The 14,647-nt window shown below is 43.9% G+C and overlaps 1 protein-coding gene across 1 annotated transcript in view; it reads left to right on the plus strand.

Annotated features, from left to right (window-relative positions):
• The first annotated feature begins 3,955 nt into the window (after window positions 1–3,955).
• GAS6 (growth arrest specific 6) overlaps window positions 3,956–14,647 on the plus strand; it is a 41,796-nt gene continuing 31,104 nt past the window's right edge. The window contains exons 1-2 of the mRNA XM_027743503.2: window positions 3,956–4,063; window positions 4,496–4,662. Of these exons, the coding sequence (XP_027599304.2) occupies window positions 3,994–4,063; window positions 4,496–4,662 (237 nt within the window). The 5' untranslated portion in view covers window positions 3,956–3,993. The remainder of the gene's footprint in view (window positions 4,064–4,495; window positions 4,663–14,647) is intronic.

Raw genomic sequence — 14,647 nt, forward strand, 5'->3', positions numbered from 1 at the left:
CCCCCAAAATCTGAGATACTTTGACAGTGTGGGACAACTCACAGGACATGTCCAGTTGATTCTTCCTTGAGGCCAAAGAAGTATTTTATGTGGAAAAGATGGTTCTTCAGAAGTCAAGAACCATGCACCCCACTGTATCCCTGGCTGGAGGACTGATGCAAGGAAGGAAGGACATGCTTGGGAATCCCCTCCTCTTCTCCATAATGCAATATCGAATCATGGAATCATTTAGGTTGGGAAAAACCTCTAAGATCATTAAGTCTAACTGTTAACCCAGCACTGTGAGGTCCACCACTAAACCATGTCCCCAAGTGCCACATCCACATGTTTTTTGAACACTTCCAGGAATGGTGATTCTACTACTTTCCTGGACAGCCTGTTACAATGCCTAACCACTCTTACAGTGCAGAAATTTTTCCCAATATCCAATCTAAACTTCCCCTGGTACAACTTGGGGCCATTTCCTCTCATATGTCACTTGTTGTCTGGGAGAAGAGACTGACCCCCACCCTGATACACCTCCTTTCAGGTAGCTGTAGAGTTGTAACATCTCCACCTGAGCCTCCTTTTCTCCAGGTTAAACAATCTCAGCTCACTCAGCCACTCCTCATAAGACTTTTGCTCCAGACCCTTCAACAGCTTCATTGCCCTCCTTCTTCAGTTATGAAGTTGTGACGCCTATATACTCTTCTCAGGACATTTTACTTTCATTCTACCATTGGTGCCTACAAATGTAATTAGTTGCAGGAACCTAAAGGAACTTTGCTCTGTTAAACCTTCTTCCTGCATTATTTTCCTATCATGTTTTTCATGTTCCCTAACTGATCTTTCACTGGGATAGCTGAGATCAGATGGAATAAACCCATAAATTCTGAAGAAAATGAAACTGTTGCTTTATGCAACTCATTGCTTAAATCTGCCTTAAACGCTACCGTGCCAGAAGAATGGAAGGTGGAAAATACGACTAGTGAAAGTACTTCTGAGCTCACTGAAATCAGTGCTTGGTGTCTGTGCCAAACAACTTACTGGAAAATATAATAAAGAATAGAATTGGTAAACTGAATGATATGTTGGAGAAGAATCAGCATTGCATACCAAGAAGGATGTCATGTTTTGCAAAACCATTTGAAGTTCAAGGAGTGATATTTATTTAGATAAGGATGGCTTCGATAACATTATATACCTGGATTTTAAAAAACTTTTGAGCTGGTCTTTCACCATATACTCTCAAAATGTGATCATATGGGATAAACAGAATGGACAAAAATATCATCTAAAAGAAAGCTCATCATTAGATTACACAATATAATGCAGTTTCCAGAACCCACAAAAATCTCTGCTGTTCAACATCTTCAGAAATTTTATGGAGAAGTTTAATGCCATGAGGTCAACTGGCAAATAATACAAAATTCATCTGAAGAGACAAATCTTAAACTAGTTATTGAGAATATCACAAGACATTTAGAAAAAAAAAGGAAATACTTTTATCTTCGATTAGTAAGTTGAATTGACTTGCTGAGAGGTCACACCAGTGACAAAAGCATACAGAGGTTGTGCATCTAGGGAAAAGGTGGAAGCACAGAGGGAAGGAAAAGTGGGACAAGCTGTTTTGGTAGCAAGAAGCTGTTTGATTCACTCGGCTGTATTGCTTGATAGCACTTTTAATGTGACAGGATAATAAATGACAAGTGATGCACCCATGAAAGACAACCCTTACCTTCTGTATTCACTGGTAAAACAGCAACTCCACTCAGGAAAGAGGTCTCAGATCTCTTGTTCATGACTTTTTGAAAAGAATAAGCCAGGAAGTGAAAAGGAACCCACGCAATGTTTGGAAATAGTAAGAAAAAAACAGAAGTAAGAAAGAAGCAGGGCAGTGCTGCTGTAAAACCACATCTTGAATGTTGCATGTAGTTGTGTCCACTTTGTCTGAAAAGAAGTATAAATAGAAAAGATACAGAGCAGGATGAAAATAAAGATCGGGAATGGTTTCTGTTTGAGGGGCCCATGCTGAAATCCCAGAGCAGACTATGGATTTAGTGCTGCAATGCCACTCCACACTTCTTCATGTTGTCATTGGGCTGGTTCAGCACAGTAACCTGGTAGAAAACACACACCCACTAAAAAAAGGGAAGAGTTTCCTGCTAGGTGACTGAGCTGAAACAGCATAGCCACATCTCTGGATGTGGGCAGGGGGACACACGATGTACGGAGGAAAGTGGCAGCCAGTCCTAGGAAACCTATGTCTGCAGCTGTAGCTTCACAAGCCATTTTGGCCAGCTTTGCTGCTGAAATTAGGCCCATGCTCCTTTGCCTTCAGCTACTCGCTGTCACCCCTAAAAGCCTCTTCCTTTTGGTGTTTGTGCAGCTGTGCAGCTACTTGGGGGGAGGAACTGATCTGAAATAACATCAGTAATTTTTGTTGGGTTACTCTGATCGGGTTTGCCGCATTCTAGCACAAGAAGAGGATGTAGCCAAAGGACAGGAAAAAGCAATGGGGACTGGTGGGACTGCTTCTTTGAGCAGTGCCAGCTCAGAAAGGTTGGGGAACAAATAATAGAACAAAGCTCCATAGTTCAGGAAAAAGGATGGTTCTGAAATCATATGAGAGAGGTCTATAAAATGGTATGGTGAAAACAAATAGGGCATGATCATTCACTGTTTGCTAGATGACGAAAATTCAAGTACCCTGTAAAATTATTAAGCACTGGACTTAAAACTGGTGAAAAAAAGTTCCTGTTGTCTAGCCTTTGTGCACATTTGGAACCTTCCTGACACTCCTGAAAACCAGGAGCACCAACAGATCAAAAAAGCTATTTGACAAATTCAGAGACAAGAGATACATTTGTGGCTATTAGTGTTGCAGTGGACACAGTTTTTACCTGAGAGCTCTTCCTCTGAACTTTTGGAGATGAAAACAGAAAGAAACCATGGTGGTTTATATGCTCTTACACATCTTACCTATATGTCTACTACTGGCCATTGTCAAGACAGAACATACCAGCCTAGGGATGGTTGCTTTGAACGAGTAGGCTGGTTCTTATGTTTTCATGTATGTTACTTCAACTACATGTGATATAAATACATTGTTTACATGTATTATATTTGTAGTAACTTATTGTGGATACACAAAGTCTGTATTAGGTTTAGCTAAAATAAAATTAAACTAGTCAAGTTCTTCTTTTCAAACAGCTTATACCACTGAAGTTTTCTTGAAGAATACGTAGATTTGGTGTTACTTGAGTCATCTGTCACACTGACCCTTCCGCAGGGCAGTACAGATAAAAGGGGTGACTTTAAAACGATGGCAATTAGGCAACCTAAGTGCAGTCTGAGCTCTGCCCTTACAGCTCTGAGGTACCGCTAGCAGGGTTTCCCACATTGGACATGTTCTGTGTAAGTTAGGATGGACGAGGGACAGTAAAGGATGGCTTGCAACATATTGGTATAAACCACATACATCTCTTTCCTGAGAAGGCTATCCTAAAATACTGAAATAAACTGAAAATGTATTCCTGAAGAAAACCTGCTTTGGTGTGTGGGGAAAAGCCAAGTTTCTAATTTACAGCAAGACTGGGTTGGGTTTAGTGCCAGCTTCTCCCTTCCTAGTGATAAGCCCCGGAGCTATTAAAGAGATGTGCCTGGAAGTGAAGGCGCAGCCTCCCCGCCCGCTGCCCGGGTCCTGCCGGCTGCCCATCTGCCCGACTCCCCGTGACTGCCGTTCCCGGGCAGGTACGCGGGGCCGGGCCGGGCCGGGCGGCCACTCCGCCGCGAGGTGTGTCCGTGTGCGGCGGCTCGGCGGTGCCTTGGCGAGCGATTGGGCAGGGCGGGCGGGCGAGCGGCTCCGCGGCTCCCCCGCTGGGCTCCCGCCGCCGCGCTCCCGCAGTAGCAGCGCGCTCCCCGCCCGCGCCGCCGCCCGCCCCGCGCCGCTCCCGCCGCTCCGCTCCTCCAGCCCAGCCCGGCCCGGCCCGGCCGCAGCCGCCGCGCCGCATCATGCCGCATCCCGCGGCGCCCCTCGGGGCCGCCCTGCTGCTCGTCCTGCTAGCGGCGGACTCCTCGCAGAGTGAGTACCGCGGGGGGCCCGTCCCCCCGCACACGCCGCCGAGCATCCCCCGCCGCCCTGTGTGTGTGTGTGTGTGTGCGAGCGCGGGATGTGCGGCTGGGGCAGGGGTGGGGTGCGGGGGGATGCGCAGATTCGCGGCTGCGGTAGGGACGGCGGCTAGCGGCGGGTGCAGCGGGAGATGCGGGTGAGGGGCCGCGCCGAGGCCGCGGCGACCCACGGGGGAAGCGCCGGGCAGGGAGGGGGCTCGGTGCACCGCGGAAGGAGGGTCAGTGCCCTCCGGCTGGGCGGTTTGGTGTGCGGGGTGGGAGATCGGCGGGTTCGGGGCGGCCAGGCGGGCTCAGATGTTCACCGTTGCTCCTTCCTCCTGCTCCTCTCCTCCTCCTCGTCCTCCTCCTCGCCTCCCCCGCGCCGCCCCGGCGCTCGGCTGCCCAGCCGTGCTGCTGCGCGCCCCGGAGGCTGCCCAGTTCCTGCGGCAGAGGCAGCGGCGAGCCTACCAGATCTTCGAGGAGACCAAGCAAGGGCACCTGGAGAGGGAGTGCGTGGAGGAGCACTGCAGCAAGGAGGAGGCCCGGGAGGTGTTTGAGAACGACCCGGAGACGGTAAGCGCGCAGAGCCGCCGCGGAGATTTTGGTGGGTTGTCCGGCTCTGCGCTCCCGCCCACTCTCTATCCGTCCGCGGCTGGGTGCCAGCTGCCGGCACAGCTGGGTAAGCCGTGGGGAGAAGGAGGACTCAGGACCATTAGGTGAATGGAAAGCAATTAGGAAGACACAGTAGTACTCAGCCTGCGCAAGGGCAGTCAGGGCTGTCCAGTTAGGAGTGCCTTGGTGAGCGTGGTCTGGGTGAGCGGCCTGGCCTGGCACCTGTTTACCATGGTATAAATCCATGAAGCAAGACCAGAGCGACATAGTGATACAGCTTCTCTGTCTGGACATGTTACCATCGCTCCTCTTTACTTCAGCTTCCCATCTCAGCTGTATTTAAAATCCTCTTAATGATGCGGCATATGTCACAACAGGAGTTCCTCGGAAGAAGTATGTCTAACCACTTGTAAATCTGTTGGGGTCATATTCAGCTTGGTCGATATCTTGGAATCAGGAGGTTCAGGACCCGTCACTACAACAGCAGGAGAGCACATGTATGGAAATGTGGTATTGCTGCACTAACAGGTGTGGATTCACACGGTTACAGAATGCACACTGCACACAGAGCTGTCTTTTCCAGTCTTATCAAGGCTGACTTTCACTTCAGTCTTCTCACTTTGAGCAGCATGTGGATGCTTTACTAAGCTTGGCTTATTCTTCCAGTCACTTTACACCTCCTCTCAACACTGTTTTGGATAGGATCTTCTCATTGCAAAGATTATCTGGAATTGATTTAGCAGTGAGAAGTGGATTTTCTTGGTGTTCAGTCTAAAGCTTGATACTGCACAGCATGTTCCTGTTAAATGGTATGATGCTCTAGGGAGAAGATAGGACAGAGAGAGAGAGAGAGAGAGAGAGAGAGGGAGAGAGCACGTGTGTGTGTGTGTGTGTGTGTGTGTGTGTGTGTGTGTGTGTGTGTGTGTGTGTGTGTGTGTGTGTGCGCGCGCGCGCACAGACGCACAAACCACAGGCAAGGGAGGGTCTCAGCTGAGGACATGTTTTATGCTTCAGTCAGACAAGTCTTGACATGTGTGCTTCATTAGCAGTCTCAGCACTGGATATAGAGCGCAGTAGCTTGTTGTCACAAGGCAGTAGTAAGTACAGCAAAAACATTATGATGGATTTTTGACAATCTTTATTTTAGATATTAATGTGGAGCACTTGCCCAGGCAGTGTTTAATGTTACACCTCTTATGTGTATGTGTAGTCACATCTGCATACAGCAGTGTTTGCTTTGTTCTGCAAAAAGTGAGCTACAGTGGATAACTGTAATGTGGTGAGCATGGCTGGTACAACTGTTTGCATATTCATGTTGAGTAATACAACTTTAAGGTCAGTATAAATATTCACCACATAGCAGTGAATGCAGGGAAAACTATAAGTGTGATTTTGTAGCATTCTGGAACAAAGGTGATGTAAGGTCACTGGTTTTACTAACTGGCTTCTGGCCAAGAAAGGAACTGAAGGCAATGCCTCGATAGATCAGTTTAGAGAGTGGTATACTGTGTAAATATGTTTTTAACAATATTTGGTAATTATTTTGTAAATTGAAAAAATTATACAGTTCTCCTGCTGTAATGACAATAGTGAAATCATTTTGGTTTAAAACATTTTCATGTATAGTGTAAATTCTTTAAGATACAGTCATGCCCCTTAAATGTATTTTGTAAGACAATGCCAACTTTCTGTCATTGCAAAGGATTTTGATTTTTTTGGTGCATTTCCTTTGTTACTGCTGCTTGGTTTCACTCAGTTCTTAAAACCACTGAAGAAAGGCTAGATGGACTTCTAGTGTCTGTGCCCCCTTGCTTATTTGACATGTCCTTCTAGACTAGGACTCTTATGTCTTCAGTGACATAAGATCCTGCCTTTTCCTCCCAAGAGCTGTGAAGTTGCTTGTTACGTGCAGTATGTCCTACTCCTTGCCATAACTTTGCTTCAATTTGATTGAGAAGCAAGTGTGCCACCACGTATCAGGAGGATTTATGACCTTTCCTATCCATTTTGCAATCAGTGTGTGACATGAAGGGAGCAGCTGCTGTTCAGTAGCAGTTTTCTAATGCAGGGTGGCAGAGGTCATGTATGTGGGCTGTTACAGCTCTGCATGGGAAACCTTCTGTGCTTTGTAAGGCATAGGTGACTGCTCCTCCAGCAGTCTCTGTGGATTGGATGGACAGAGTATTAATACACAGTGGAAGTTTTTCTTAAACAATAGGGAGTTATTGTGCTGTCATTTCACTGATGTTGTGTTGTACGTCCAGTCCTGGTGACTGACAGAAGAAGGAAGCTGAGACAGACTTGACTCAGGAAAGACAAAAATTGTTGCAAACAACACCAGGCATTTTGAAGAATCACAGTAACTGCAATCATGGTTCAGCATACTGTCAGGCTGCAGCTGATCCATGCTGGTAAAATGAGATTTTATTGACCAGGGAACTATACAGATTGCTGTTGACAGAAGATGATTCTCTGTAGTTAGGAAGGCTGAAATTTTTGCATCTGCCTGCTGAACCTGGTCATAGGGATTAACTGCCTAGGTTGTAGCAGAAAGAAACAGCAACAGCCCTTTTTACACCTGTGCTAAGCACTGTGGCTTAGCCTCATAGCAGGCAAGCCATGGGGAACACATCAGTGCATTACTCATCTATTCTGTTGCATCTCCCAGGTTTTATGCTTTAAAGCACCAGATGAGCATCAGTGTAGGCATTTGCCTGTGTGCTGTCCCATGGGAGACATGATCTTGCAGCCTTGACAACTGAAGGTTACTTTGAGGTTAGTTAATAGCTTCTCTGTTCAACCTCAAGAAGTGCTTGTGATGTGAGACCAAAAGTGTTGTCCCTCTTCCCTTTTCCTCTCCATTAGATGCTAATGAAATGTGTGAGTCTTCCTCGTAAACCTTACCATTCTGAACTATCCTGTGGTTGTGTGAAGAGAATTTCAAGGCCTAACTTCAAGACCTATGACCTAAAGATATGATAGAAAATTTCATTAACTGATTCAATCAAACAGCCCCAGAAGTTGAGGTAAGATGAAGCAAGGCCACAGCGTAGCTTGCATGATGCTTCCCAGGTAAAACTATGTCTTGATACAGTCAATTATAATATCTAGCCAAGAATAACATTATACAGAAAGATACCTATTTCCTGGACAGACCACTAAATAGAAATGAAATGTCGCATATCTATATCAGAGCACCCTTTTTCTGTGCCTTCCATTGTTTCAGTGATCAGTTTTCCAAAGCAACATCTGCAGGCCTAGTCAGCAGAAGATGCACATTCACTGAAACCTAAATGTGGGTGTTGCCACATGTGGAGTTATTTACATCAACTGCTAAGAATAGTGTATTAGGCGGGTCTAAATAGCCATTCATTTGCAGGCCAGTGCAGCTTTTGTCTTTTATGTTACGGAAAATATAAATATCAGCTCGCTCAGACTGGAGGAAGGAAGATCAATTGAAATATTTTTAGATTTTTTTTTTGAGAGGCAGAACAAAACTCAGTCTGTGCCATTTGTATGACTATACATGGTAAAAACAAGTATGCACCTGGGATAATGAGTCTTGCAGCCTACTTTTTTCATGAAGGTGATTGCAACATTCTTAAATATTACTGGAGAATTCTGGGATGGTTCCTGTTTTATAATTTCATTTATGCTAGAGGTGCCCAACAGAAAAATTAAAAGATAATATAGTGAGGAAAAAAAGAAGGATGAAAAACATGTTCATGGGAGGTATGAGGACTGTTTCTAAACATGATCTATTAAAAAGATAGGCTAGGTGTGATAGATGGGACGAAGTTGCAAAATATCTTGGATACAGAGATAAGAATGTTATCTTACTTAGCGTGTTGATGAGGCCTTATAAAAAGCAGTACTGCAGAAATATTTGACCTTGGTATGCAGTCAAGGTATTACAGCTTGTTAAGTGACTGATAAACTACTCTGGAATTTGGTTGACCTATTCTAAAAATCTGGTCATCCAAGCACGTAAAACAAAGGGCAGAAGGGAGTGTATCTTCTGGTAGTCTTGGAAACATTGGATTTCACTAAAGAAAAAATACAGCAAAAAAGTGTCCTTGTGAAAGGAGTTTCTCTGTTTTGAAAGGCTCAGCACAGGGAAGGTGTTTGAATGCAGGCTCTTATCATTTGGTACCATAGTTTGTCCATACAGCATCTGTCCCTGCACATCTTGCTAGCTGTTGTTACTGCCAAAGAATTCTGGTCTTCCTGCAGCTCACCATAGAAATTGCCGTGCTGAATACATTTAAAGGTGTGAGTCACACCGGAAACGCTGATGTAGGTCAGCCTGGCCACCTGTGTTTACTGTTTATGGATTTGGTCCTCAGTAGATTATTGGGAAAGCCAGCTGGTTTTCATGTGTGTGCAGAACGGACATCTGATTCATAGGCAGGCACTTGAAATGTTCTCCTGTTTTTTGAGGGACTTGCATTCAAAATGCTATTAAAACCTACAGCTTGTCAGATACACAAAACACTGGCAAAGAATCACAGGGTAACTTGGGACTGAAAAGGTATCTAGTCCACTGTCCCTCTCACAGCAAGTGCAGCAGTGACACCAGATCAGGCTTTTGGGGGCTTTTTGCAATCCTGTCTTGAAAATTACTGATCCTGACAAAACATCCAACAATGTCAGCATTCTTTCTGCTAGGGTGGATTTTATTGAGAAGCTGAAATGCAGATGAAGCAATGTATAGGGTGTGATAATGGTCAGTTTGGTTGGCTTTCACAATATTACTAGCTCACTTGGTTTTATTTCTTTATGTATTCCATGGCATGACATGGTCATGATAACACAGATGAGCTGCGTGCATGGACTAGGGTCATCCAAACTTTACTCTGATCTTTCAGGAAGGGTGCCTGTCAGGCAATATTTAGGTATTATTTCTAAGAATAGCAAGGCAGATACACATTTGTAAATACTAATCAGAAAAGTATGAAGGCATGTAGGGGGAGGAGAGGAGAAGAGTTATTGGGAGAGTAAAGCAGTGTAATATTTCTTTGAGTAATTTAGTGCATGTTGTGTAGTCTAGACATGAAAAATACTGATATAATTTTTAGATACAGATGTCATCATCCCTGCATAGAATATTCCTTTCTAGATCCAGGCAAAAATCTGGGTTTATTTGCTGTGACTGTTCTTCTCAATATACTGATTTGTTTTGCCATTGTGGCAGAGCATGGAGAATGGAATAGATTTATAGCTGGTATAAATTTCTTTATCTCTTCTTATTGGTGCAGAGAGAGGGAAAGAGTTACTGGAAAACTCTGTGCTGATGTTTTAATCTGCTTGGACTCAGTACATGGAAGAACGGATTACCAGGCACAGTGGTACCTGCCTAGTAGATTTTGAGAAAAAAAATATGGGGAGATTTAGACTTCTATCCAGGAATGGCTTGAAGGAGAGAAGAAGGAAGTAGAAAAATTTGAGTGCCAGGTATATGCCACAGTGACATTCCAACTCTGCTGGGATGAGATCTGAGTGTCCCACCAGGTGTTCTCCCTTCCCTTTCTTCCTTCTCCTTGTAGTTTCTTATAAAGGACAGGGGAGCTTTGTACCAAAATCCAGTGAGTCTAACTGATCAGGAAGGCAAAAAGATTGGGACTGTGGACCAGGATGCATCTGTCTACTCTGTGGAACAGACACAGCATTTGTTTGTGGTGGTGCTGTGCAGTAGCAGGACAATGACAAAAATACTCCTGCCTGTCTTAAAAAGCAGGTTATACATTTATTGGCTAAATGCTGCTTTATCAAAAGTTACTGAGAAGGGTGAGCAAAGTTTGCTGTTGGTGGAAGCAGACACAGCTCCATCAGCTCTGCTGGACTTCTGCTTACCTGATCTTTATCTATTGCCACTCATGTCAGTGTAGCCCAGAAACTCAGAATAGACATGGAAATAGTGACACGCTACATCGCAAAAGTACTACATGCTAAACCTTCTGTGGAGGAGTAGAGAAGGAACAAGAGAGAACAAAGGTGTTACACTGAGGGGCTATTTTGAGATAGGATGGAAAAAGAATGCTGCTAAAGATGGCATATTGAAGCAGGGGGATTATACAGGTTTGGGTCAAGAAGGATAATAAAGGAAAAAGCAGATAAAGTTAGGGTAAGTCAGTTTTTTTAGAGGGATACAATAGGTTTTAATAAATATGTGAGAGGGGAAAAAGCCAATTAAAAATGAAGAAAACAGTTTTGTGACCATGAGCTCTCATTTTCTTTTTAAATGAAAAAAAAAGGAGCAACCAACTGGGAATTAATACAGTTTGTTAGTGCAGCTGCATAAGAATCAAGTGAGAGAAACATTGAATCTGTATAAACTGGCAGTTGTGGTTCATGTGTGCTCCAAACTCTGATTGAGCTTAATAAATTACAAGCAGTCACTTTCCATTAAGTATGAAGAACAAGGATGGAACCACCATCACAGAAACTGATAAGGAACATAGCAGCAAGGTTTACTTCTCCCCTCACATTACCTTTTGGGCTTTGGTCTCACACTGGGAAGCTCAGCTGATCTAGTAGAGGTAAGCAAATATCTATCCTCTTTACCTTTCTTGCACAGCAATTTGGGAAACTGCATGGACCAATTTAAGTAACTGACTAAAGAAAAGTAGTCTGCAGAGAAAAATTATCATTTTGCAGCTGGATCAGTTCCCCAGTCCAGTTCACCATGCAGCTTCACCTGACAGAGTGGAAAGGACAGCCTGAGGTTAGGATGGGAAGGCCAGGTGCCAGGTGAGAAGCAGAAACTGTTGTCACAGCTCAGGCTGCCAAAGAAAAGAATGAACAACCAAGACTTGGAGAATCTGGATGAAGTTTTTCAGCAGGTCTCCCTTCTGTATCTCTGCTTTCATCACAGTTTTGTTATGACTTGATGTTCTGTAAGCTCTCCACACGTGCACATCTGTGGGGAAATTTCCTAATTGATGGTTTTAGGTTTTATCCCTGTTCCTCTGAGCATCAGCAGTGGGACCCAGAGAAAGAGCAAAGATGGAAAATAAAGAGGATACCCAGAGAGGGGAGCAACTATTGTTGGCTTCACTCTGCACATCTGCCAGGACAGAAGGGTGAATGAAGAGGTAAAAGGAGAATGGGTCATGCTTGCTCTTTACAGAATCACATGCATCTGGAGAGCTACCATATTTGGCTGATTCCTTGAACAGGGAGTCCTAGTTCAATTCCAGAAAATATTTAGGACAAGAACAGAAAAGCAACAATTACTTACTTATTAATGAACAGGGAAGTATGAGATCAAATTGTGTCACAGGGGCCTGGCGTCATCTCATATGTCACTTCCCTATTCCTTGCTTGCCTGTCCCTTCCAAGGCCAAATCCAGCAATGCCTAAAGTGGCTGAATGCCATTAGTATGAGTTGCAACCTCTGCAGATAAGCAAAATCCTAAGAAACAAATCATTAGATTACAAGAAGGGGAAAAACTTCAGTGAATAAAATGTCACAGAACCTATAAGAGAGATCATAGATATTTAAATCGTATTTGATGGGATATAAGACCTGGTCTGTTTTAAATACAGCTGAAATAATTGCAGAGTGATGACATAGTGATGATGTTGAAGGGAGATTGCAAGAAGTAAGGATTCAAACAAGCAACACTGAGTGAAGATCTATCATCAAATTGAGATCTTTTGAAATTGCACATTATTACAGCTGGAGGGAAAGTAGCCTTTCAGTCCTAAAGCAGTGGAGGAAACCTCAAGGCATTCGTGATTGTATTGCAGTCAGAATAATTTAAAAGTGTATGCAACCAACTTATTAGAATCACTCTACAAATGATTTTTGTTGGAGTACTTGGCAGCAGTTGTATCCATTTCACACCATTACTGTCTAATCAAACTCTGCCTCGGGCCATCTATAGAAATTATCTCTCGGTGCCCCCTGCATCTTCACAAAATCTAATGTATCTGTGACATACAGTAACTTTTTTAATTCTTTTCTTTCCTTTCATTACTTTTTACACCCCCCCCCCCCCCCATAACTGTGCATTTTAGTCATCAGTGAGTTTTTCCTCATTGCAGAGGAACACCTTTTGCTGAAGTGGCACCTCAGGAAGCTATTGGGAGATGGTCTTGCTTCTCAGAAAGGGGCAAGGGAAGCTGTGACAGTAGATGGGCTTTATTTCCAAACTTGAGGATTCTGCAGAGATACCTAGTCTCTATGGAAGGAGTGATGCTAGAGAGTGTGGTCTTGAAAGCGTCTTCTTTGAGAAGTTCAACAACTCAGTGGAAGGGGCAGTCACAGTCTTTGTGCACCAGAATAGGTGGACAGTGTGAAGTGACTACTTGGCAAATGGACACAAAATCTAAAATCTGACCAAAGCAGCTGTAACTTGGGTGGTAGGAGATGAGACTTGGAGGCTGCTTTTGGATTGTAACGTGACCTGCTTGCTACTCTAAAGCCTCCCTTAGCAAATTGTGGAGAGAAGTTCTGTTTGCTCTTTGCATGGAGAATACAGATTGCCCCAAAGCAAAATAGGAAGCAAACTAACCTGGCTGAGTGATGGGTTCCTCGTGAGAAGGAAAGCTTGTGCAAGCAATGTGGCATTCATTTGATCATAACTTCTTTAACTATAGATTCTACATATTTAAAATTCTGAATTGCAGAACTGCTTAATTCCATTATATGGGAGGAAGGGCCCAATCACGCAGCATGAGATTTGCTATGTATCAGAAGTCTAGGGCTGAGTTTTAAAAAATGGAGAGAGCTCTCGAGCATTAATGAGATTTGCATTCTCAGGTTGTAACAGTTGAAAAACTGCCAAACATTAAGGTACAGCCTGCTGTGATTGGTAGCAGTCATTTCTTTGCAAAGAATATCTTTCTAAACAGGCCCGCAGTGTGGAAACATGAAATACATTTATAAATGAGGTCTGGCCATGCCCAAGACAAACATTCAGTCATGAAGGAAAGAGGAAAAGGGAGAGTCATTATATGGAAATGAGAAAAGGGCATAAAGTGGGAGTTGTTGCTACTCTCTAAGATGTAACTAGGTAACTAAAAAAGTAGTTTTTAGAAATCACTGTTGCTAACACAAGTCAGTGTGATGCTCCAGTGTTAGTGGTGCTGCAGTCACTGGATCACAGAATGTTTGAGGTTGACAGGCACCTCTGGAGGCCTCCTGGTCCACCCCACTTGCCCAAGCAAGACCACCAAGAGCCAGATGCCCAGGAACATGAGCAGTCCTCCTGTAAACTGCATCTTCTACCTGCTGCCTCCAGAGCTCAAACATGATTTGGGTTAGATTCTCTGCTGATCAGTCTTACCTGACCTAGTACTCAAGCAAAACAAACAGAAGCAGTAGGCAGGCCCTTTTGTCTGAGGTCTCCAGAGTTGCTAATTACTTTAAAGCAACAGTGAGAACATTTTCCTGGTGTTGACAGGGTCATTGTTATGTTTTCAGAAGGGCTATTTTTATACAGTGACTCATGTTAACGCTTGTTCTGATTTGGTGTTTTTCCATCTTCTCTAAAAATGCAACAGGGCTAAGGCAAACCCTGTATAATTTCACTCGCTCCTGGATTTTACCACCAAGGGAGAGTTTGGCCATAGAGTTGAAAATAGTTGGTGACCCCAGTCGCAATGTTGGTTTCCTCTGGCAGGAAAGCTGACATAGGTAATTCTGCCCCTTCAACTCCACAGCTGTGCTATGAATTCTTTCCTTCATGTTGCTGTTCTCCTCAGTTGTTTCAATGCAGGGTGTTGTGGGGATGGCCCAAGAGAAACTGTTCTTAACATTTGAAAGGAAAAAAAACCACAAATAAAAAAATTAACAACCTGGAGTTTTTGGGGGTTGTTTGCTTGGGTTAGTTTTTTTTTGAGGACACTTTTAAAATTATGCTCTCTTTCCATTTTAGATATCCAGGCTAAGTGTTGCAGTGGCTGTTGTATCAGGGTAGTAGTAATACTGAAATAAAAG

Source organism: Pipra filicauda, unplaced genomic scaffold (genome assembly GCF_003945595.2).
Source record: "Pipra filicauda isolate LSUMZ 115617 unplaced genomic scaffold, ASM394559v2 scaffold115_size4368891_pilon, whole genome shotgun sequence".
NCBI classification, from domain to species: Eukaryota; Metazoa; Chordata; class Aves; order Passeriformes; family Pipridae; genus Pipra; species Pipra filicauda.